Raw genomic sequence first — 25,967 nt, 5'->3', positions numbered from 1 at the left:
GAATGTATTGTCACTCTAGTACCAAAACTGACATTAGTCAACTCACCAAGTCATCAAACAGTGCAGACACACAATTAGCACAAACGGTCATAGGCCATTTTAATTAAATCTTTATTATAAAAATATAAAACACAGAAATTAAAAGTCGAACATTTCTGTAAGCCCTACAGGAAATCAGATGCTTCTTTAGGAATCAGTGTTTCACTCTCAATGCACTGTACAAAGCGATTCCCATCTACACCCAAGGTCTCTTCTCCAAAACTGCTTCCCATACATGTGTTACCTTCACCATGGTGCATTCCTCTGTTAAGCAGTATATTTACACTAAGATGAATAAAAAACAAAGAAACAAACGAGAAAAAAAAAAAAAAAAACAGACTGAGATACTTTATCTTCTCATGAGGTGGTCTCACTAAAGATGGGCTTTAGATGAAACCACTAAAGAGAACGAGAGAGGAACAGATGCTAGTGTCTAGACTAGACCAAGATGCTTTAATGTACGACCAGATGGCTGATTACAGTGTCACTGGAACAAAGACCCCCAGTATACCAGAGGCTTTGAAAGTAGGCCTGGACTAAACGTGTGTGCGATGTTTATCAGTCAGTCAGTGTGTGCATATAGGCACAGTCGAAACTTTGGCGGTGCTGAGGGGACGGAGGAGCAGGCCTTGCTGGAGCAGTTTGTGATTTCTTGTATCACGTTGTGGGGAAAGAGGCCATTTTGCCATTTGTATCAAAGCCCAGCTGCTGCACTTGTGGAGTCTGTCTCAACCTCCGACAAATGTTGAAGAAGCTTTTAATAGCTGTTTTCGGCTGGACCTGACAGGGTAGCTACATCTTCTCGGGGGAGAGGTACAGATTAAAGTGACTAAAGTATTTAGTGACTGAGTAAAGAACTGTACTGTACTAGATTGATATAAATGTCTCTAAGTATTATCTCTTCCTTGTCTCTGAAATATGGCCTTGAACAAATCTAAAGCAGGTCACAGAATAAGGATGGACATATCAGCATCCGTGCTGCAAAAAGCAGTCTAGTCATCTCTCGCACTCAGGAAATCTCAGCCTCTTGCAAAGGAATGAACTGAAGATACTGTCAAAAACCTCCCAGCTGTGAGGCCAGTAAGTAATGTTCAGTGAGCTAAACTGAGGATTGGTGTGTTTCTGAAATGATTTAATGCTATTAAAGAAATGTCTGATTTGTGGATATTATCCGCAGAACTGAAAAAGAAAGAAAATTAATGGGAGTACCAAAGCAGAATTTGTGAAAGATAAAGTACCACCACTGAAAACGAATACAAATACAGACATGGCAATCAGTCGTTGGTGAAATTCAACTTTGCAGGTAACCTCTAAGATTCAGTCGTGGGCATATGTCTTGTTCCATTGGTTTGCCTCGCAGGGCATGGATTTCACATAGACATTACTAATAATTCGGCGGCACTTTCCACAAACCGAACATAAAAGTCAACACTGACATAACACTTTTTGTGGTAGATTCAGTGCATGGCGAATTTGGTGTCTGACTGGAACCATGCATTTGTTTGCCTGGTATGAAGCGTTGCCCAATTGTGATATCTGTGAATCGACATAAACATAACGTTCCGCTGGAGGATTCAGCAGGTCAAAACATGAGCCGGGAGTTAAAGCAATGTTTCTGTTTTGATTTTAAGGGCCATTTTATCGTTGTGTGTTATCTACTATTCTACTTCCAGCCTGTCAAGACACATTCAGATGCGAATAGAGGAGTTTGTCGAAGTGGTTTTAGCTTACAAAAACCATACGTGGCATATGGAGCCAGTGTTTTCTCATATGTTCGATTTAGGAAATGTGAGCTTGATAGGAAAGTATCAGTCATGGCAGCGTTCGTATTTTTTATAGCTTATATCATAAACAGCAAAAGAAAAGTACATTGCAACAATGTCAATTGCAATTTGAATATATATATATTCCCGATATTTGTGCTATAAAGTTCATTCTGACTACCATATGTTCTGTTTACAGTTCATAAGATTAAAAGGTCAATTGAATATTAGTGATAATGAGTACATTTCCTGTGGATTTGGTTATGGATAAATTGCTGAACTCTACAGCACAAAAAAAGGGTGGCAGAATTTCATAAATCATAAATACTTTACATAATACACTGGACAGATGTACACATGTCTATACGTACATATAAACTTATATCATTCGAAACAATTAAATACCAATACATCTGACTTAAACAAAAATATTTTTTGGGGACTGCATGAAGAGGCATGGGTTTAACAATCATACCTCGTGGTTAACACTGCTCTCTCAATAGTGACGATGTGTTATCGAGACTCACTTATGAAGATATACATGGTGTCGGTAGTCTCTCGTGTCTTTTTTTATGCTTTTGTAAGGCTATGCATTAGCCTTAAACCTAATGTATGGATTTTTACATAACATTACATATTTGTTCTGAAATGTACGTTCAGCATACTCCACTTTGCTGTTAATACAGCTCTTATGAAGAAAGTCCTGTGTTTCTTAAGGAGTGGGGGGGAGGGGCACCAAGGGATGTTATATTCTCAAAACTGTGTGTGTGAGGAGGGGGGATGGTTTGGGGGTGTAAGATGGGCTGATAACAGAAGCATGCAAATCGAGGGACTTAGGCAGGTTGGAAATGTACAGTGTGTCAGGTAAAGGGTACAGTCTATTTCAAAAGTGCTACTACTGCAGAGAGTCAGGCACTGCTTCATTGGCGTAGTCGGCAGAATCGAGAGTTAACAAGTCCCAGGGGTGAGGGAGTGCGTGGTTTGGAGCAGGTTGGGAAAATAAGGATCAAGAGTGGAATGGGATGCAGGGGGGGTTTGAAGGGGGGGGGGGGATTTCGGCGGAGTGGCGTTACGGGGTTCAAGGGTCAGTGGTGTTGTCGCGTGTGGTCATCCCCCGATACCAGCTGCAGTAGCCTTCCTTCTGCTGGATGCAGGCGTAGTGCCGCGACTGGTAGCCGGGGTAGCCGAAGTGGGACAGCATGTCCGTCCACAGGCACTCGTTCTTTGAAGTCACAAAGCATGGCAGGTAGTGACAGGGCTTAATCTACAGAGAGAGAAAAGGAGCGAAATACTATAGATGTAGTAGCCGTAAAGCAAGAACGAGAGACAGCATTGTCGACTCACCATGTTAGCTAGCCATCTTATATATAATATTGGCTACGGTTGGTGGACAATTGATGTAGCCAAGTTTTTTTTTTTTTTTGAAAATGTAATGTTAAATTTGGTTGCGATTTTCTTACAATGAATTATGTGTTATCCACTGAAAACAGTCACAGCAACATGGTGAGTCTAGGATAAGGTACACACAACCAGAGCAAAGCAGATTGGTATTGTTTTGTGAGGCAATGTTAAGCAACGTCTTACACCTCAATTTGGCTGCACAGTTACAGTACGTGATCAGAAATGCCTTCGTTAAAAAAATAGTTGACTAAAGAAAAGGTAAGTAAAATAACTTCAGCATGTGTTATGCATAATTAATTGATTTCCCTCCCTTAAGCTCAAGAATTGCAGTCTAGTCTTTCAATGGGCTTTTAATCTCCCGAGGGTTGAGCAGGGAGTTCATTTAGCAAGGGGGAGAAGTGATTCTCAGTTCAAAGAAAATGTTACTTATAGGCCTTTTTTTCACAGAGGCGGATAAGAAGCCTTAGAGGTCACATTGGTGGTTGTTGTCCCAGGGCACAGCCAGGAAATCTAGTGAACCTCCAACAGGATGAACTTGAATGGGAGAGGTGTCAGTATGAAATTAGCCACGTATTCTTTCATATCCCCTCTGCATCCTCTGCAGGTGCCTCGTGAATGCTATGCTCTGTTAGAAAGAGGTGTGTCGGGTGTCAAGTTTATAGAAATGCCTATAAAAGCTTTTCTGTTCAAGCGTATCTACTAACCTCAAGCTATCAGACTTCAGGCTACAGACCCAAAAGAACTGACGGTGAGCAACTTCTAATGTCAATCAACTCAACATAAATGCCTAAATTAAACTTTTGTACAGTCGGGGGACATACTGTAATATAATACTGTAAATAATATGTGGTAAAATCCAAAATAAAAGCTTCTCAGTGGGAATTTGTCCAAAATAAATTATTTGGTCTGCTGCAATTCATTAGACATAGCTGCAGTGAATCATTAGTAAGGTGCAACTTTAAAGCAAGTGTGATAAACGTTGGCTTTGAGATTAGTGAAGAGGGTTCTAAATGTATATCCCCACTTGTTTTATCCAAGAGGTAATACACTGGCCTGGTGAAGCGGAAGGAACAACCTTATTTTGATCTTATTCAGATTTGACTTTACTCTAACCTTTTTACGTTTCTGTCTACAACTTTGTTTTGTGTTCAGTTTTATTCATTGAGCCATCTCCTCTAGACTAAGTTGAGAATAATGTTTATATGACACAGCAGTAAGCTGTAGACCACACACACACACACTCAAGTACAGGACCTCACACAAGCAGAAACTGACCCTCTGCCAGATGACCAGATGATCTTTAGCGAGCGTTTCACACTGCATAATGAATTGGCATGACCACCATTCAAAAGCAGTGTTTGCTCTAAACCACAGAGGATATGCCAACAGACACACACACACACACACACACACAGGGCTTCTCATTACTGCTGGCTCAAAGCAAAAGTGAATCGAATTCATGGACGCTCATGGCTTGTAGATAGGTTTGCCAAGCACTCAAGCAATGAATTACTTCCTCATATGAGGACTTTTATCTCATCGTATTATCTCATTTAATTTCCTCCCTCTGTTCATGCTAGCAAGACCGCTTCCCGTGGCCTAGGGTGTGGGTTCAAGTCTGCCACGGGGCTGTGTTTCACACAGTACAGGTCACACTGATGCTACAAATGATTTGGACAGCAGATCTGAAGAGGTACACACTGAAAGCCAAGCATTTAGAGAGGCGAAAGAGCTCAGGTTAAGGAGTGCGGGCCTGTACTCTGAGTCTCTGCACACGTAGTAGCATTTACTATCATACACACTGTCATAAAAAAATAACATCCTTCTCTTGAGATCTTAAATGACTTCCCTCGAATGACTATCTGGTTGATAACCCAACCACATGTATAAGTGAAAAATGCATGGGGCTTTTGGACAAGGTTAATCAGAACATCACTACAGTAGCTGCTGTCTGAGTTCAGCACATACAGCACAGCACATGGATGTATTTGTGTCAGATTCCAGCATAGCAACTGCCATCCTTTTGCTGGGGCTTCGGTAATCTAATTACTCTGGTATGTGTTCAGAAGGCACTGAACCAGCCATTAGTATAAAATACCTGACGGCTGAAATCCTGAACTACTTCTGCAAGCTATTTGACCAGTATATATTCAGACACAAATTGAATAGAGTGTATTAAACACCTCATATTGTGGTTCGTATTACATGATAACTTACACATACAGTAAACTGAGCTGAGAAAATTAGACATATTTTTGGAAGTGAATTGTGTAAATTTTCACTCGTAAGAGCTTTTAATAGCATGAGTTGTAAATAGAACGTATTACTATCTAACCTTGATGACTGTCAATGGAGACTGCGGATGGAAACTAATGCGAGCCAGTAGTATATTTACACATCGAACTCTTATGGAGACACTGGCATGTTCTCAGGGGGTGGTGGTGGCAGCAGGGGGGGGGGGGGGGGGGGGGGGGGAGGAGGACGTGAAGCCTGAGTGCTGAGAGAGAGTGTGCCATGCCCATAAACAGACATGCGGCCGGCCGAATAGTCATTCACAAGGGAGCCTTTAGAGAATGATCATGTGCTGAGGAAGAAGGTTTGGTCTTCCTCTGCCTCTGCCCCTGCCCCTGCCCCTGCCGCCATGCCTCCTGCCACCCCATGGGCCCTGCTGGCGCCTCTTTGTGCCCGGCGGGCCGGCTCTGTCCTGTTCTTGCTCGTCCTGGTCCCACGCGCCAGGAGGGGGGCAGTGCCCGCCGCCACTCACCCTGCAGTTGCAGCCCAGCTGGTAGCGGTGGTTGATGCCCTTCTTCTGGGCCAGGGAAAGGCGCTCCCAACGCTCGTTGAAGTTGCACAGGCCAGTGTAGACCTTGCCGTCAAAGACACGGCCTGGATGAGAGACAGTCAGACAGAGAGAGAGAGAGGAAGAGAAAGAAAGAAAGATAGATAGATAGATAGAAAGATGAGAAGCAAAGATAGAATGGGAGAGAGAGAAAATACAGCTGTCGTAAATAGTGTGGAGTACATTAATATTTCCTGCTTATTGGTGTGTGCAGTACTTGATGTGATTTTAGATCAGTGCCTGTTCGTTTGTTCTACTGCAGCTTCTGCTCCAATTTATTGGCTGGTAAAATGTTATCGTCCGAAACAAAGACTCCCTCCGACACTTCTTGCATAATTTTCAAGCTTCACAGGGACGTGCAGACTCTTAAAAACGACAGTCATTGTATGACTCTCTTACTGTAGTGCATGAATATACCATCCACGGTAGGGGGACTGTAAGCTATGGTAAAACAATCTCGTACAGTAAGAACCTATTAAAACAACTCTCTATTTATGAATTTCCAAAGGTCCTTCAGCATCTATTTTGGGGTTTTGGCTGTTGGCAGCTTACCACTGATGTGGGGGACTATAACCTCTGCAACAGGTGCACTATATCCTTCGACCATCGTGGCTCACTTCAAAATAAAAAGCAGGGAAAGAAAAGACGTCACGCGTTGCATCTCGAGCCTTGTAGTCATTACCCCCGCAGGATTATTTTAGTCCTGGTGCGAAGACAGGGATGAGATGGAGATATCACGAGCTCATGAGTGTGTGTGTGTGTGTGTGTGTGTGTGTGTGTGTGTGTGTGTGTGTGTGTGTGTGTGTGTGTGTGTGTGTGTGTGTGTGTGTGTGTGAGAGCTCTGGAGCTGCCCGGAGAGCAACTCTTAGTGGTCAACATGTGGGACTGATCAAAGGAAATCCAGTGAGCTGATGTCATGTATTTAAAAGAGCCCCGTATGTAAGGGCCCTCATGTCCAGGCACTCAGAGCCCACTGCCAATAATAGGGCCATGGGAGGAGGGCAGGAATGGAAGCAAAGCCTGATGTGATGCCGGTGGCGTGATTCAGGCTCTCCAAAATGCAACAAAACAGCTCTTGTGCTGCCTGTTGGTTGGCAAAACTGTGTGTGTGTGTGTGTGTGTGTGTGTGTGTGTGTGTGTGTGTGTGTGTGTGTGTGTGTGTGTGTGTGTGTGTGTGTTTGCTTAGAGCTGAGCCCCCTGTGCTGGTTGGGCAGGGTTGACAGTGCAAAATTACAACGTGAGAGAATTAACAGAATGATGAAAGATTTGTGTGCAAAGTTATACGCATCAGTTTAAGTGTTAACATGATAATGTGGTTGTTTTTTAAAGTGGGTTACAGTTTTTTGCTTTTGTTTTGCTTTGATTTATTTATTTATTTATTTTTTGGCTAGAAGAAAGATGGCTGGCAATGGAGGCGGAGAGGGAGAAAAAAAATAGCGCATGTGGTTTTCCCAGTAGCAAGCTAAAGGTTCAAAACAGAAGGAAAGTCTGTGTCATAGGGAGGGGTTGAGGTAGATCCCCAGGGGTCTCAGATTTAAACCAAACAAACTCCTGCTGCCGTTGGCAACTGGACCTTTGTGGTCTGAGACGCACTGCAGAGGGAAATAAAGAGAGAGAGAGAAAGAAAGAGAGAGAGAGACTAAGAGAATGGGAGCAGAGAGAGAGAAAGAAAAAGAGAGGGAGACTAAGAGAATGAGAGCAGAGAGAGAGGGAGAAAAAGTTGAGGGAATCCCAGAGGCACGATTGTGCATCCATTTCCCTCGAGGCCGATGGGCTCTGTCATTCAAGTAATGGACTTCACAGCCAGCCATCTTTGTGCAGAAAGTATGCATAACATCTAAAGTCCCCTAGGACACTGAACTGAACTTGTTATTTTGGTCTCAACGCTGTTGTTATTTCAGTCAAGGTTTTTCTCCCCGAGGACACGGAATTTTGTAAGAAGTTTGATGATTGGTAATGTCTTCAGTCTCAATCCTGCCCCTAGACCCCAATCTGTCCCTGCTTCATGCACGCCTCAGTGCAGTTAAAACACTTTTGATTAATGATATTAGGTTCAGTCAGTCAAGAGTCAGGTATGTAGCACATAGGCAGACAGAAGTCATACCGAGCAGGGGCTGTCCTCCAAGCACCAGGAAGGAGAGCGCCTATTCCTGTTCATACAAGCTCAAGGCACAGCTACTTAGGGTCAGTGATTTCAACTGATTTATGTCTGTTATGATGCTCTTCATTAGCTATATCAGGTGTATTCAGGTAATCCAGAGTTCATCTGGTGGGTTTAGTCAAGTATGCAGAGCATGGACAGATAGACCGTGATTGAGAGCCTTTGAGAGTTGCTTTTATATTACTTAGTACTAATAGCACTTCTGGTGTATTCAGTTTATGGAAAGTTCAGCTGGGTGTTCAGTTAGGTATGCAGAGCTTGGACAAATGGTCCATGATTGAGAGCCCATATTCAAAAGCAGTCTCTTCCATGCTGGTGCAGAGGCCTTACCTGTGATCAGGTACTGGTATTTGTTGATGTCGAACTTCACTCCGCAGAGGCTCTCAGAAGCATCAGTGTAGATGTGTTGAACATGCTGCACTTTTTCAAAGCCTTTGTACATCTGTCATAGAAACAAAACACAAACAATGCATGATACTGGAGTCACACATGTTATTGATTCTGTCCTTTTCTTTTCATTTCAAAGAATCATCAATCAGAGAGAAAACTGAGGATTATTTTGTCCTGTTCAATGCACTAAATGAATGAAAGCATTGTCAGTGAGGCAAGTAAAGGACTATTTCTTTAACCCACACTTAAAACAACATATTTGCATTACATAAGCTGGCAAAGTATTCAGTTCCAAGCCATGCTTGTTTTTCTCCTCAACATTTTCCTATTGTAGTAAAGCAGGACCAAAAAAATATATAAAATTCTGCTGGACAAAATAAGTGTTTTGTCCTGGGAGTCATAGTGCCTTGTCATTCTGTCCCTGTGATTTGATTTACTTGTCCTGTGACAACAGGAAATCCCTGTTTAGACGTGACATTCCCAGAAAATGGGAACTGACTGCGATGCTTCGCCACTGGGAACAAAGACGTGGAAGAAAGAAATGGAGGGCTTATGAGGGAGGAAAAGTCTCTTTTACATAACCATCCTTCAGTGACTCTGCCCTCTCGTGACACCCAACTCAGCCTGGAACGAAACTGAGACTGTCTGGCGACCATTACTAATATGCCAGACCCGTAGCCCTTCAGAAGCTTCGCCTAAAATATCACTCGAGGCCGCAAGAACAGGAAAAAGTAAGAGAGGAATTAATATTGTTTCCCATAGAAGGCCTAACCCTCAGCAATGCAACACAATGACTCTCATAGACCTGTATTGTACTGTGCAGCAAGCAGAAGAAAACCCAATATATTGAAGGTCCAGTAAATGTCATATTGGAGTTTGCATGTCACTATTTTAATTTCACCTCAGAAAGAGAAAGTTAAATGTAAAAGCTGCCAAACTACTTGCAACTTTCCAGTTATGAAGCTCAAACAAACAAACTGGACAAACTTAGATGATCCATGGTTTGTGTATAGGTCTGTACACAAGTGTGTATGTGTTTGCTGTGGTTTGGTGTGTGTGTGTGTTGCTGTGGTTTGGTGTGTGTGTGTGTTGCTGTGGTTTGGTGTGTGTGCAAGTGTTTGTGTGCGTGTGTGTCGTGTCCCTGAATCTCTTGTGCTGTGCAGCTGTCTTGGCTAAGTGTTTATATTCTCAGGAGCAGTCATGCTCTTTGTGGAATGACGCAGATTACATAAGGAGGTGGAGGGCCTTCTATTCATCTCATAGCTATATTACAACGGCCCTAAGGATAGATTGGTAGCATCCTCAGACAACGGCATATACTAACATGCGCATACATCATGCACTGTCACAACACAGTCATTTACTGATTTTCTCTATAAATGTGTTTATGAATGTTGCACACATACTATGAGTAGGCCTACATGATGGTGGTGTCGGCGTGTGTTGTGACATTACTGTGGCTGCTTTATGAGAGTTTCCTCTGTGTGTGTGTGTGTGTGTATGCTGGTTTATACTAAACCTACTATTCAAAGTACTTGTGGTAGTCCTCATAATCAATGTTATTTAGGAGTATAGTGTGTATTATTAGGGTTTTTATGTGTAATTGTTCTTGGTTTCTTGTGGTTGATATCTGAGGATGTGTCATGTATGATGTAATGTGATAGTGTTTTGGCTAGCCTCTCACCTTCATCTGTTTAATGGTGTATCTCATGGTGCCAAAGGGTCCATCCTTCAGCAGCTTTTTGCCCACGACCTTGGCACGGATCACTGTGAAATGAGAACACACACACACACACACACACACACACACACACACACACAGTACAGAGAGAGACACACACCAACATGAGCTTAAGATGCTGCCAAAAATATGAACTCAAAGTCAAAATTGTCATGAAAAGATTTGCATCCCCGCATGCCTCATTGCTAGTGAGAGGGGGGCTAGTGTTGCCTCAGTGTTAGTGAGAGGGGGGCTAGTGTTGCCTCATTGCTAGTGAGAGGGGGGCTAGTGTTGCCTCAGTGTTAGTGAGAGGGGGGCTAGTGTTGCCTCATTGCTAGTGAGAGGGGGGCTAGTGTTGCCTCAGTGTTAGTGAGAGGGGGGCTAGTGTTGTCATTAACTCTGAACTATCTAATTAACTGCTCACAGTTCATGACTTCATAAGGCACTTTGAAGGGCCCGATCAGAACAGTGTACTTTAAATCTGTATGCTAGCTACTTTGTAGTTGGCCCTATGGACTATACCTAATTAGCCTTACATTAACCTATAGGATTAAAGGAAAATGAAAGAGTAATCGTCTTTGCATATGCAAGTTCCAAATGCATTTACCTCATAACATACAATATGGTGTCCGTTAAGCTAATAGCATTAAGTATTCAAAGTTAAGCACACACAAACACAGGCTTAGCTCAGTATAGCACTGTATAGCAACATATGTAATCAGCTGTGAAAGGAAAGCACCAGAGTATTATTCAGACCATAGGGCTACAGTCAGGCCTATGGGACACTGGGTGGGGGGGGGGGGGGGGGGGGTTAATCAGGGTGGGCTGGCATGCAGTTGACATCCCTCTCTGAAGCACTTACGTAATCATAGGAGCAATCCTACCAAGCGGAGGTGAGCCAAGAACATGCTGGGCAAGCTAAGGGTCTTTGTGCAGCCCCTTTCAGAATGTTTATTACAGGATTTCTAGTCAGTGTGAGACTTGAATGGTTGATTTTTATCCGAATTTCCGGGGGGAGGGGATTAATAGATGAGCCTGCAGTGATATATTTCCCATTTTTCCACAATCCTCTATCCTCTTATAATAGAAACTGACAGACAACAGGTGTTTCCCTTCCAACACAAAGCCCGACTGGGAAGCCCAGCCGAGTCCATCACATCTGGGTTCCTTCCCTTTAGGACAAGAAGTCCAGGTTCAAGTCCAGGTTCAAGAGACTTTATTTCCATTTGCCCAAGCAACAGTCACAAGCACATTGAAGTTATTGTGCATAATTTTTGTCTGAGAAGCCACTTCTGATGGAAGTGAAAAAAACTAGAGGGATTTTTGACCGGTAGCTTTTCATTATCACTTCGCATCCCAGCCAGTAAAGTTAGTGTGAGGGTTAATTTGCGCCACTGAATGGCTTTTGCGTCTTCTTTATACACCTGCGTCTGTCCTCGACATAACACATATATCTCGCTAGATCTCCCAACGTGTGAAATTCACCTGCTCCCTCGTAGGCCTGGCCATTGGGACGCGTGTGACAGACATAACTAAAGTCTGGGATGTTTGTTATCTTTTCCATCGGAATTTCCTTCCCACATCTACTTGAAGCCTGCATTCCTGAACCAGCACGGAAAAAAAAGTAACGAAAAAAAAAAGAGTAAAGCATTCCTTTCCACCCCGCGGAACAGAAGGTTCTAGCATCTTCTTCGCCATCACTGTCAGTTCTATTTCGAGGGCCAAACACTCAGACATTTAGGCAGAAATGAAAGGATCATAACTCAGAACAGAAAGACACCACAGCTGAAAGTGTTTTGAACCCAACTGGAAAAAAACACATATCTGAAGTCTAAGGAAAAAGTAGAATTCATTGTTTATCCAGTCCAAATGTTAATTACTTTGGTTTTTCTTACTGTCATATATAGTTGCACTGACAGGTATAAAGCTTTTTTACTTTTTTTTACTTATTTTACCTTGAATTTGTCTCACGGAGTTCAGCCAAGTAGCAATCCCCCAGTTTCTACATCTGCATCAGAGTTCCTGGTTTCCAGGAAGGAACCGTAACTTTGTTCCTACCCCCGTCTAAAGGTCAAATGTAGAGAAAGTGTGACATCTGTCACAGGGGCCACCCTGTAACATGTTGTGGGGTTAAAGGCCACGGCACTGACTGAGAACACAAAACCAACTCAATGGTCCCCATTTTGAGTCATGGGTCTTGCTGGCAAGACTGCGGCCACTAATTGGGAGGTGCCGATGTCATCGACCCATGGGAATGCACTAAGAGACGCAGCTGCTTGCAAGACAGCGGATTTATGTAATTCCCACCCGTGACCTCTCGAACCCTTCCAGGGTTGGGTCGGGGGAGCTCTCCACTTCACTCCGTCCTAGCAGACCCTTATAATGTTTACTTGTGACCGCAAGAGTTACCTTAAAAAACACCCCTCCCAAGACTCTCTCCTTCTCTCTCTCTCTCTCTCTCTCTCTCTCTCTCTCTCTCTCTCTCTCTCTCCCCTCCTCTGCTCCTCCACTTTACCTTCAAAGATTCAAAGAAAATCTCGAATGTTTACGTAACCTCATTCCAAAGCGCCCCTGCATATGGACCAGCACCTGACTTGCTGGGGATTCTTCAAACCGCTAACGAGCACACCAGCTCTCGCATTTCTTACACACATTGCTAAATATAAGCACCCCCCCACACACACACACACACACACACACACACACCCGAACCCCCCCACCCCCCCAGCATTACCAGAACATCCATGAATGTGAAGTGCTGTACTCCCATTGGCGGGGTATGCATATTCATGGCTTGCCGCAGAAAAATGTGACTTGTGTTCAGGAAACGTGGGTGGATGTTGTGTGATTACAGAGGTAACTGGGGTATGAGAGAGTCTTAAGAAACAAGAAAGGATACAAAAAAAACACATAATCCTTCACTTTGATGAGAGAGAGAGATTCAGCTCTTTCTGAATCCAAAGAGGAGGGAAGCATTCAATTGCAAATGCCTGTGCAGGTGGCGGTATAATTTGGTGCGAACACACTTCTCTGAGAGAACACTGAGAGTTCTCTCTCTGCTTCGGATGACGATTGTGTAATGCCCCTCAGGCTGTATGAGGATCATCTGGTTTTTGTTTTGTTTGTTTTTTTGAAAAGGATGAGAATGGCAAAGGAATGGCAAAGGAAGCAATGTATGAAAAAGATAGATGCATGGACTTAACACTAGAGAGAGAGAGGGAGAGAGAGAGAGATTCATTTATTTATAGAGAGGCAGTGCCAAACTATTTCTTTATGTGCCGTTTCTGAAGTCCCACCTACTCTCTCTCTCTCTCTCTCTCTCTCTCTCTCTCGCGCTCGCTCTTTGAGTGTGTGTGTGTGTATTTTAACACACAAGATGGGTTTGTTGCACCATGTACATTACACCAGCAGGAGGAGAGTGAAGAGGCTGACATTTCCATTGGGGTGGGCACTTGAAAAACTGCTCTAATCCATTCTCTGAAATGTAATTCCCCTCTTTTAAAAAGACACCACTGTGTGCTTACACTTCAGTTGAGACTCCCTGTGAGCAAACCGCAAAAGATAAAAGACACAGTGTCCATTCCGCTAAGCCCAGACAGAACAGAGCTGCACATTAGCATGATCAAAGCCATGGCCATGTGGCCGTGAGCATACCATGAGACCCGACATTCGATACGCCTCGCTCACGGCGAATAGATGTCAAACTCGCGGGGAATCTCGCACCTTTTGACCTATTGACCTATTTTAAGAGCGAGCCGCACATAATGAAGCTGGTTTTGGCAGAGCCGGCCCTGGACGCTGCAGAATCATTGAAAACGCCTCATCTGGTGGTCAGGCACTGAAACATGAGTTATGTAAATGGCCCAGGATCGCCCTCTGACCTTGATCATCGTGGTGCCGTGTGAAACAAACCTGTTTACGCATTGAAATATCCTGCGGCCACTCGGCACAAGTAAACACGTCGCACGGCGGTAATCTCCACACTACTTAGTTTCGGACTGAGATGGTTCCTCCTGGTACAGGCGAGGAACAGGCTGCCTGCACAGCTTAAAGCCTCCCGATCTCTCTCCCTCCGTCACCCCGTCTCCCTCCAGAATCAGGGACGTTTTTTGGCGGGGATATTACGCGGCAGGGGCCAGAGTTTAGGGTGCAGCGTTAATCTGTCGCATGAAAGCCCTTTAGTGAAGTGGGCCCGGCCTTCCCCTGAGTGAATAGGCTGTTTTGAGTCGCAAGTAAATTGCAGCCAAGTAGGCCTGTGCACAGAATCAAGGCTTTAATTCGTGCCCGGGGTGGAGGTATGCAGCAGGAATATTGGCAGGAAATGGTCCACCGTCATCTGGAAATGTGATGAGGGGATTACTTGAGGAAAGCGCGTATCAAGGTGGACTTAAACCTGCGTAAAGTGCTCCTGTATTCACCTCTACTGCACTAACCCAGTAATGGTGAAACCAGCCAGAGAGGAGGACAGACAAATGAACTGCTTGACATTTCTCTTGCAGGCCTTTCCCTGTTAGGTACCATAGACCCCCCAACATGTGGAAAGCACATTCATGATTTACCTTCCCCGCTTCAATGAAGGTGATAACAGACCAGTGATCTTAATGGCTTAAAGGTTGCTATCTGCTGTTCGACATCTGAAGTACAAACATCTACTCCTCTCAACACGTGTGCCAGGTAGACAACAGACAAATGCCCAAAACATTCCAAAGTAGAATGTTAACAGTCTGAATGTTCCAGACTCTAGCTAAACAGTTCCTCGTATCACTGACTCTTGTCAGATAAATCATTCAAATAAAGATTTTACCTCAGGAATCATTTCTTGGGAGAATTCCTGTGCACCAGAAACTCACTCACTACTCACTACTCTCTGTCTCCATGCACATTATGACTGTAATCGAATTAAATAAGCAGTTATGGTTACCAAAAATGGTGCAGTCTTATCCACGTTCTGTTTTTAGTTATCATTTATCAAGCTAAAGTTGGTGTATATTGTACGTGGGCCACATATTAGGTACATGAGTTCTTTAAACAAGTTCATAAAAAGAATGCAGCAATTACTTATTTTTATACAGATCTTTGGGATCTGTCTCCTTTCCAAATTTTGGCTAAAGTTCTTTTGGCAAGTTCGCAGCTATGCACTGCATGTTTGCGTACGTGAGGATACAAATCAAAATGTTGACTTTCCCATCAGCTATTTCCAAGAGATAACTACATTCTGCTGTGAGGAACAAAACAAAATCCACTAAAGTTCAGCCTTTGAAAACATGGAGCATGGCTAATAAATTCAGATCGCCTGCTTCACATAGAGGTGGTGACAAAGTGATTTAGCACTGGGCAGGTGTTATAATCCTTCCTGTAACTCACTCTAAACAACATCACCCTACAACAGTAAGACAAAACAACAAGTATCAAAAGGTATACTACCATTTTAGGCCATCACCACAATCTAACATCTCATTGTTTCTCAAACAATCTTATGATAATCTTGATCTTGATGATCTTGATCTTGATGATCTTATGACGACCTTATGATATAGCTCTGCACTAGTGCAAAGTGCAGCAGATTCACTCTCAACTGCCAAACAGCAAACATGCATGAATGTACGCAAAAATGTAGCTTCATTGAAGATGAGAATGAATCTAAATGGCTCATTCATAACAAAGATGTCTTTTGGTTGCACATGTGTAATCAAGAAAATATGTTTTTTTTAATGTATTGTATAGCCACTGCACATGTTCTACACACATAACTAAAAAAAAAAAAAAAAAGACCCTTGAGACCTCCTGGCAGCGGTTCCCTCACAGTTCACTGGCCTGGGCCAAGGCTCACTTGGTAAAGAAAACACACTAGTGACATCATCCCCTCGCCTCCCATAGGCGGACGGACCTGGACTCTGGGTTGTTGCATTTTTAAGTAGCAGACCACTGCACCAGCCCAGCGAATGGTTGAGAGACATCGCTACTATCATTCCCATCCACCAGTGGCAACTCCCAGTTGTCGCCTTTCGGAGTAGAAAAAATCACCACGCCAATCTTACTCATGGTTGCACGCCACTCCCATCCACCGGTGGCAGCTATTAGTGCGTCGGCAGTCCGAGATCAGCAGGGACGGATGAGTGGACGCACTGCCCAGAGCGACAGTGTGACTTCCCCACACAATGCCAGCTTCCTCTTTTGATCTCTTTTGCTCTGCTTTATTCTGGTGGCCACCCGTGCTCTCACCCTGGTGCATCGCCACGGACCTCTTTTCATGACTACTGACGTGACTTCTTTTCTTTTTTCTTCAGTCTCCCCTCTAGCACTTTTAGCCACCCAAAAAAGGATATTGTAGCACCCACAAACTTTTTTTTGACGGAGAGGATTGCAAATGGAAATAGTACAGCCTTTCACAAATAGCAGCCATGGCTGAGCTCTACTTTGGTAGGTCTCTGTAAATGAAATTTCTTTCAGACTTGATTATAAAGAGGTGCCCCATCACCAGACAGCCTGTCATTCTAAGGAGCAATGAAGACTGGGATAATTAGAGAGTGAGGGGTCTTATGGAGTTGTGAGGTCCTCCTCACAAAGCTTCCCTTTTCCATCGTTCATTCAGAGAAGTGCTGTGTGAGGCATCTAGTGAAAATATGCCAGGAATCGCGCTGGAGAATACCAAAGCACTTACATAAATAAGCAGGCTTTAGCGTGTCCGCACATTTCCCACTTGTCCTTATCAAACGCGTATGTGGAGTGAATGAGCCACCAGTGCTAGGTAAACATAAGAGTTACTCTATCACACAGAGTAGTCTGGTGGAAAGAGATCATTTGACGCTACACCTGAAGGAGAATCTAAATGCGAATGGACATTTTTTTTAAATGGTATAATAATAAAATTGACGCTAACAGAAATATCCACGTTTGTTGATTGGTTGGTGTTATTGTGTTATCAGGCTGTGTGAGGAGGCGGTAAACTGGAGTGCTGCAGAGGATTGCTCAAAATCAGCTCAACTGTTTTAAAAGCAGCGCTCTAGGTTCAGTTCTGACCTATATAAGCCAACCCCGAACGTTTGCGTTGGAGCAGCGCTCGGAGCCAGAAGTAGGCGATGGGAGTTGCGCTTCCACACCAGAATTTTCGCTTCCACACATGGGTGCAATATTCGAGCGCCAGTAAAATACTTGGCCAGCTACCGTCTGCCTGGCTCTGTTTTATTGCTCAGCAAGTGGTCATTTGCCCTAAAAAACATTATGCTCGCTGGGACCTGTTACCATGGCTACTGTTTAACTCTTTCGTCCCTCTCTGAGGGGGCAGAAGTTATCCGGACGAAGACTGTAGTGACGCACTTATTTAGCCCCTTAAAATAAAACTAAACTCCTCTCTGCGCTGCATGAATGTAGAGTTGATAAAGAAGGAGTATGCCTATTATAGCTGTGCACATCATCAACATCATTCGAACTTGAGCACGGAACCATAGAAACATTGGAAAGTAGAGTAATAATCTTATCACCATGTCCCATCACAGAAGGGAAGCAACACCACTACTATTTGCTCATCGTTATCTAAATTGTCATGCAATTTAAAAGGCAAGATAAGCATACGCTCTGTTTACACAGTCGATGTGCCCTATGCGACTAATGCGTGTTAAAAGAGACTGCAAGCACCAGATGTGGAAGCACAGAGATGAAAATACGACAGTTTGCACTACTCCACACAAGTGAGCGTCTTACCTATATCGGAGTTGCAGTACGCCTCTTGAGGGTGCGACAGTGCGCACGAACAAGCCTCTGTCAATTGGTTGATCTGCAGGCTTCCGAGGACGAAGAGAAGACTTAACAGCTGATGGTACATGGACTTCATATTTGCGCTTATTCTACACGTGGCAAAACTTCCTCAGATACAAGTAAAAGTTTCTGGTTGCCGTCTGATCCTTCGTGTCGTTGCTTTATGTCCCTCTCTGTCCGGTCTCTAGTCAAGCTTCAGCTGTCACTGACTGACTGTGCTCTGGTCTGCGAGTCACAAATTACATATAGTGCGCGAGGAGCGAACGCCACCCACAATCTCTCGAGATTAGACGCGCGCTGGCCAATCAGGGCGCGATGATGCCATTTAAAATAACAGAGCTATGACATAGTGGAATTGACCTCACAGTGTCAGACTTTTTTGGTAATAGCGATTTTTTTCTAAGTTTAGTTTTATCAGTGCTTCTCAGCTCTGTGCGAGTCCAAACGGGTGGAAATTGCTTGCTGAATGGAAAGCAACATGATGGCGATGCCGGGTGTGCGTAATTCTAACCATGACTGGAAGTTTCTCTGCTGTACTGCGCTGCATTCATACACTTCAGTCAATCAGCGGGGTAATACCATGTCCCGTTAGACTGTGTAATTATTATAAAATAAAATAAATGGAGATTTCTAACTTTTAATATCCCTTGTCAATCAGTGCTCTCTAGAGATGGTCCACCTATGTCGCTTTGTAACTGGAATGTGATTGAAAATGAAGGCTCTGAAGAATAACAAGAATACATGACATCACTAATAGATATTTAGAACATATTTTACAGCACGGCACCATTTTTTGGCACATTAAATACAATCTCAACAGGAACAAACACAGAAGCAAATTTTGTATCCATTACTATGGTGATATGAATAATCACTTCCTCCCTTAAACAGTAGGTTCCATGAATTTGCTACAGTATGTCAGATGTTATGTCTATGCTACACATAGGTCATGTTCTTTGATAAACCGACACATTGTTCGAAACATTCTTTGGAATATAACTCACTATTCATTGCATTCTTCCCTTTTAAATCAATCGGTTGTGTCTTTGTAAAACCGTAATGAAGGCTTGTTGTTTCTCATATAACTAAACAGAACCACTTGGCATGTAATGAAAACTGGATCCTCAGGTGATTATGTTGGATGAGCTGTACCACAGAGAATAGCAGTACCAGTGTGCTGTAGTCTCTTGGGATTGACCCAGTGTGAACAGTGCCATTAGACTCAAAGTGTTGAATTAGTCAGATGAATTTTAATCTCCATCTCTCTCTCTCTCTCTCTCTCTCTCTCTCCCCCCTCTCTGCCTCACTCTCTTTCTCTCCCTCTCTCTCTCTCTCTCTCTCTCTCCCTCTCCCTTGATTTCTCACTCCCTCTCTTTCTCTCGCTCTCACTTATGTAAGTATTTAAGTACCACTGCAGAGATATTTCAGGGGCTCTGATATTTGTACGTTTAGGAGAGCTCTGAGACTGTTAAGGATTGTGTAATAAAGCTGAAGTAATCTAGCGCTACTGAAGTGTGACCCCTCCTGCTGGTTAATTAACAGAGCGATTTGCTCGGAAATGTCTCAAGCTCAGCTAATGCATTATGTATTCAGTAATGTGGGTTACCATTAGTGACCTTTTCACCTTGCAGTGGATTTTCATTTTGCACGGTTTCACTTCAGTGTACAGCTCGTCATTTAGGATGGCCTGCTCATTTTTCACATCAGCAAGACACATCCGTTAGACAGATGGGTCTTTATCATTAAGTCTCCATCTGATTTATGTCAAACAACTCTCACTGTCATTTCACACAGTCATTAAAACATGCTAAGATGTTATTTAGCTTTGACGACGGAGGTTAGTGTAAGCAAGAGAAACCACCAGCTCTGCAAAGCTTGATTTGCTACCATGCTAGTTTGATTCAGGCAGACGATTTTAGATACCCCCCACACACACATAATGGAAGTTGCAGTAATATACACACTGGACAGCTCCATCTGCATGGAGACCTCCGTTTGTTGTTGAAAGTTTAACGCAATGATTACCCAATGCATAAGCGACACACAGACCCAACTTAATGGAAAACCATAGTTCAAATGATGTAATCCATTATCTGTCTTGTCGCAAATTATTTCCCTGCAACGCTTGACGACCATATCAAGGGCACGCAGGGCCATGTTTGGGGAACATCAGTGGCGAGTTATTGGCTGTGGACAGCATTGCTGTTGGGTTTGTTTTTTCTGTGCACATGAAGGAATGGCAGGACACACCTTTTCCGGAGAGAATCGGGAAAAACAGGAAGTCGTGCCCAAAATGGGATTTTTTTTATTCTTTTGTGTGTATGTGTGATACAGGTTTTGACGTTTCAGATTGACGTCAGCTTGTCCAGGCAGGAAAAAAAATATGAAGAGAGAAGAAGGAATAAAATAATAAAATACACACACACACACACACACACACACACACACACACACATGCACACAGACACATTTACACACACACACACACATTTACACACAGACACAGACCTACACACAAAACCCCAGGCCCTCTCTGAAAATGACGTCTGCAAAGTAGGCCATCCAGTTGAAAAATCAGAGCACAAGCGCATTTCATTTCAGCCCCTCTAAGTATAGTGGAGGAAAAAAAGCGCCTGTTATTTTGTAGCTACTGAGTGGCTGCTGCTGCTGCCCAGACCCTGGGGACTGTGAGGCCGGCATTGTGTTCTGGAGGTGTTTAAAGTGCGCGTGGTTCCGTAATGACAAAAGGGAGCCGGGGCGGTTGACTCAGAGGAAATGCTTCTCGTCTGCCTCACAACCTGTTAAATGGAAAGTGGGAGGAGGAGGCAGTGGCGGGGTGAATCCGCCAGACTGAGAAGGCCTCTTACCGTTGCTTGTACAATTTTGGGCAAAAAAATAAATAAATGTCCGTAACTCCAAGGGGAAGGAAGGTGGCTGGGTTGGCTCCCTTCCGTAAGAATTTAAATAAAGTCCTCCTTTCCCATGCACACACAATAACAACACCAAAATAGGAAAGAAAACTTAACCCAGCATAGGAATATGGAAAGCAAAAGTAACCCAGATGGCTCAAATGCAAATACAGTGATAACTAATAGGACAAAAGGAAGTCATTGCACTCAATGATAAATAATGTCATTTGAATTCTTTTGGGTCGGGGGAGGCCATGAAAAGTTTGGACGGGGAAATATTACCACAGAAACCCCTTTATTCAGGCGTCCCAGTTTGTCAGCTCTTTGACTACACCTGTGCGAGGACAAGAAGGGAACACGGCTGTCTGGCAAACCCTGTCTGACATGGAAGGGGTTTCTCACAGAGATGCATCCAAACATGCCGCACGGTTTTGAAAGATGTATTCAAACACAGCTCACTGACATGCCATGTGAAAAATGTGTCCTACCCTTCGACTGCTATGCCAAATACATATCAGGGTCTCAAAGCGTGGTGACACCTCCAAACCCGGCTCAGGGCTCATATATATACACACACCAGTCATGGGGCTGAACTGAAAGCCTTTGTTGTAAAAAAACGATTCTACTCTTCGACTGCTATTCCAAAATACACTTTCAGTCGTCCAAATCTAAGTGAGGGTCTGAATTCTGGATTTTGTTGTACATTTAGCAGTTAATACACACAATGGCACAATGGCATAGATGTCATTCTGATTATGCAGATCTGTCTCGGGTTTGACTGTACTTTAAATGTATCCCAGCTTACTCCCTCTCTCAGGAGCCCGTTCATGTCTGTTATTACAGAATAGCTGTCGTGACGAAGCAGAAAGCTTGACTTCTGTAACCCGGGACGATCCCTGTCGCCAAACAACGCTTTTGGTCAGAAAGCCAGACTCGCCCAGACTCACTCCTCCCCTGCTCTGTCACGCTTCCTCAATGTGTGACAAATGGAGGATAGGTTAGAGACACTTCATTCAGAAGCTACCGCACGCACACACATGCACACAAAAGTACACACACACACACTCACACAGACTCACACAAACACACACACACGCACAAATACAGACACACACACACACACAGACAGATCTCAACAAAACAGGATGGTGTCTGAAAAGACCTATTAAGTTGTGAACATCCTTGACTGAACTAATCAAACAGACTCTCAGGGTGAGTCAGGGTTGCCCTCCATGCTTTTATTTGAAAGGAAGGCCTTTACTAGAGATAAACGAAAAGCAGTGTGTGTGTGTTTGTGTGCTGCCAGCATGCTAGCTTTCTCAGTTATTGTTATTGTTGTTGAGCTGTATCCTGTAGCCTCTGTATTCTAACTGATAATATCATAGTTTAGATGGAGCTACTGTGTACTGAAATAACAACTTTGTAGAAATAACAGCTTGTTATATGGTTCACACTTGAGGTCACACTCTGAGTCACGTTTATGACCTTCTCCCATTTGTGTGTTTGAATTCTCGTAATCATTCACATAATCACACATTCACATACACTTTCAGCGTGCTCAGAGACACGTATTCCCGCTTGTGCAACTGTTCCCAGAACAGCCGTCAGGCCCCAACCCAAAGCCAAATATACAATGCTGTAGTTAAACGCTTCTGTTCTAAATACGATTCTCCCACCAGAATGTGATGAAGCGGAGAGACCGAGACACTTCCGTCTCCGTTCTCCGAAAGCTCCCACGTCCCTCATATCCACCCATTTAGCATGTGGTCAGAAAGGCCCCAAATTACTGTGCAGCCACATCTCCCTAAAGACAAAGACCAGCGGGCCAACTGTGCGCGGTGGGCTCCCTGACGGAATGGAAATATATTACAGTTCCATATATCCTCAATTCCAGTGATGATTTTTATTTATTTATTTTTGCAATGGAACGGTCAGGGTTTTTGAGTTAAGAGTATGTGCTGACAACATTTCAGATTAGGAACTCGATCACTTTGGGCATGCTGGCAAACGCTGGATTCTTCCATATATGAAGATCTATGATGAGGTCACTATGATATTATTCAGCTCATAATAACACCATTCAGTTAACATGTCATGTTCATATCATTTCAATCGTCCCGCTCATACCACGGTTGCCCCATTTGGGTTATGTTAATTTGCGGATCTAATTTCCATATTTTGATTGATCTTTAAAACTGACACGTTTGTAGAACTGTACTTCTTTCTGACACATTGAGTATTTTTTCTTGACTAACAGTCTTTCTGTAAATGGATGGTTGCTATGGCCAAAGTCCAATCGTTAGTTCCATACCTCTCGTTGTCAAATAAACATATCCCAGCATTCTGTGTTCACTGTGGCCTTTAGCCCATACAGTATGTAGTGTAACGGTACTGGAAGCTATTTCAGACATATAGGACATGCTGCTACTCTGTACCTCCATCAGTCCACTAATTTGTATATCTGTCACAATGCAAAAGTTAATTTAAACTTCACAAAGAACTTGGCAAATTGTTATACAAGTGTAATACGGTCAAAAACCAGGTGTGCAAATATCAAAAGTTAATTGATGAAATACGAAAAAATGTATCAGAGTAAAGTTATTAGTGAACTGTGCAAATACTTTTTGTGTTTTTAAGTTTCAGTTTCCATTTAGACAATAACTTTTCCTGGAAATGGAGGATGTGTGTGTGTGTGTGTGTGTGTGTGTGTGTGTGTGTGTGTGTGTGTGTGTGTAGGCGCGCATGCGTGAGTGTGTACACAGGCATGTGTGTGTTGAGTGGGCTCTCCTTATTGTTCTTACTCCGATACCATGGCGACCCACAGTAAACAAATGATGAGAAAGGTCAGAGGGCCAATGTGTCATATTGTGGGGGAATACCAGGCGTGACCCCTCTTAGAGGATCACATGAGAGACGCTTTTAGGGATGATGTCATACGTGAGGTGGTCGGAATTCCTCCCATTCTCTCCCACTCTAATAATATGAGGAAGTCTTGGAAGTTTCCACTTTTCCTGCCATTAACCAAGCGGAAGGAATCCCTTCCTTATGCATCCATGGTGAATCGATAGGAATGAATATGATTGTATGATGAATATATGATGAATTAATGATTTAAGTTTACTTTAAGTACATTGGAAAAAAAATCATCCAATGTTCTTCCCCCCAAGAAAACGTTATTAAAATGTTCTCTTCGCTCTTGTTCCTGTTGATGTTGTTGTTGTCATTGGCTGTTCTTGCTGCTCTTGTTGTTGTCATTAAATATGGCTCCAGCGAAGGGTCATTCTGGTTCAGCAGGGCCACAGTCAGAAGAATCAATGCGTTTAATCACCGCGGGTTGAATTTCCCCATTACAGCTGGAGAAACTGACCAGCAACTGTTTATTGTGATCGGCTACATTCTTTCATGCAAGAACGCTCACCACTCCCCAACACAACCAGGGTGTTGCAACACACACACACACACACACACACACACACACACACACATACACACACACAGGGGTCAGTGAGAGGAAAGAGAAAAAGAAGAAAACATCCCTCTCCGTGGTCCGCTCACGTTCGCTTTCTTTGGCTCGTCCCTGTCTTCCTTCGTGTGCATGCCCTCGACCGCTCGCCCGGTCTGTGCCCCGCCCGGTCTGTGCCCCGCCCGGTCTGTTTCAGGTCAGACGGACAAACCACAGTGGGAGCCACCGATCGATCTTTTCATAGGGAGAATCTCCCTTTCGCTCCGTTTACACAAACAGAGGGCCTGCTTGGGAATGCCAGGCCTCTCTCTCTCTCTAAATTAGGTCATTTCACTGTAAAGCTGTGTGTGAATTCCCATATGGACAAAAGTCTGTAAAATACACATGTGTTCATTCTTACATAGTATATACGATAACAGTGTGTTAACAGAAATAATGATGTCCCCTTTTATATACAGTAATAGAGATGTACATTTCATACATTTTTGTATGAAATGTATATGCAAGCTCTTTAAGTATTAAGTACATGACAAGAGTGATTTCTATATTTGTTTACAGGCCGTTTCCATATGGGTTTTTCACAGGTCCAAAAGATGGTCAGTTAGCAGTTATTTTTGTCTCTTATTGCCAGCCGTAATTTTCCCACAAATTCAGAACACAAATGTTAGACAGCATTTATTGTATGCTTTCCATGGCTTCTATTTTAAACAGTGTTTGAACTATTACGGTAGTCCTTGTAAAGTAAGTGAGAAAACTGGTGCACCCATGAACAGTGTTATGATTTTGTGCATTAAAATGACACATGCTTTGCTATTTATCACTTAACAATGGCCGTCATAAAGGTTGGATGGTGAAAGTAAAATAAAATATTATGGGACATAAATAGAAGGCATTACAGATAGTCGGGACAGATCATTAACATGTGAGCTTTTGACTTTGAGACTTTGGAGAGATTCTTTCTGTCAGCCAAAGGGTCCTCCTCTACACAGAGAGGGTTCTTTGCTATGCTGTTTTCATGTGCAAATGAGCTTCTTTGCTCGGATTGTTTTTGGAGTGCGCCAGAGGCCTCCTGCAACCTCTGAGAATGTTTTGACTGCTCTGTGTAATCTGTTGGCCTGAAGTTTAGAGTTCTGCATTCATTTATACAGTATAAGCTGTGTGTGTCCTCTCTTCTACACTACACACAACGATGGATGATTTTTAGATAAATCATTATTGAAATACTGAATGGTTTCACTTACAACTGCTTTCCATTTTGACCAGTGTACTCTGAATGGGAAAGTATCAAATATCCACAACTTGTGTAACTGTGTGTAATCACTTCATACATTTCTAGTTGGATTCCTCTACAACTACTTATATTAATTCCTAATATACCACGACCATGAAGGTAGCAAATAGGTATAACTTGTGTGAATGACCATTTGATCATCATTAAGGGGGTGGTAGAGGCTTCTGTGGGGGGTGAGACATTTTTGGAGAATGGCACTGAGGTTAATTGTGAAAGAGAGCAGAGACCATTTCCTT

The 25,967-nt window shown here is 43.3% G+C and overlaps 2 protein-coding genes across 4 annotated transcripts in view; one reads left to right on the top strand and one right to left on the bottom strand.

Moving 5' to 3' along the window:
• Nucleotides 1-25,967, top strand: part of LOC105912489 (synapsin-3) — a 109,034-nt gene that overhangs the window by 50,441 nt on the left and 32,626 nt on the right. The gene's annotated exons all lie outside the window — the stretch shown is intronic.
• LOC105912490 (metalloproteinase inhibitor 3) lies at nucleotides 95-18,323 on the bottom strand. Of its 2 annotated transcripts, XM_012841469.3 has the most exons (5): nucleotides 18,015-18,322; nucleotides 10,278-10,360; nucleotides 8,534-8,645; nucleotides 5,968-6,089; nucleotides 95-3,066 (listed from the first exon to the last, which is right to left on the bottom strand). In XM_012841469.3, exons 1-5 carry the CDS (start codon nucleotides 18,142-18,144, stop codon nucleotides 2,881-2,883), a joined length of 633 nt encoding a protein of 210 aa, XP_012696923.1. In that variant the 5' UTR covers nucleotides 18,145-18,322; the 3' UTR covers nucleotides 95-2,880. The 2 variants fall into 2 exon arrangements, with proteins under 2 accessions (XP_012696923.1, XP_031439167.1); XM_031583307.2 differs by lacking the exon at nucleotides 95-3,066 and having other exon boundaries at nucleotides 5,685-6,089; nucleotides 18,015-18,323.

This window comes from Clupea harengus, chromosome 16 (genome assembly GCF_900700415.2).
Source record: "Clupea harengus chromosome 16, Ch_v2.0.2, whole genome shotgun sequence".
Lineage (NCBI taxonomy): Eukaryota > Metazoa > Chordata > Actinopteri > Clupeiformes > Clupeidae > Clupea > Clupea harengus.
The sequence above is the reverse complement of the archived record's forward strand: the minus strand, read 5'-3'. Positions and strand labels throughout refer to the sequence as shown.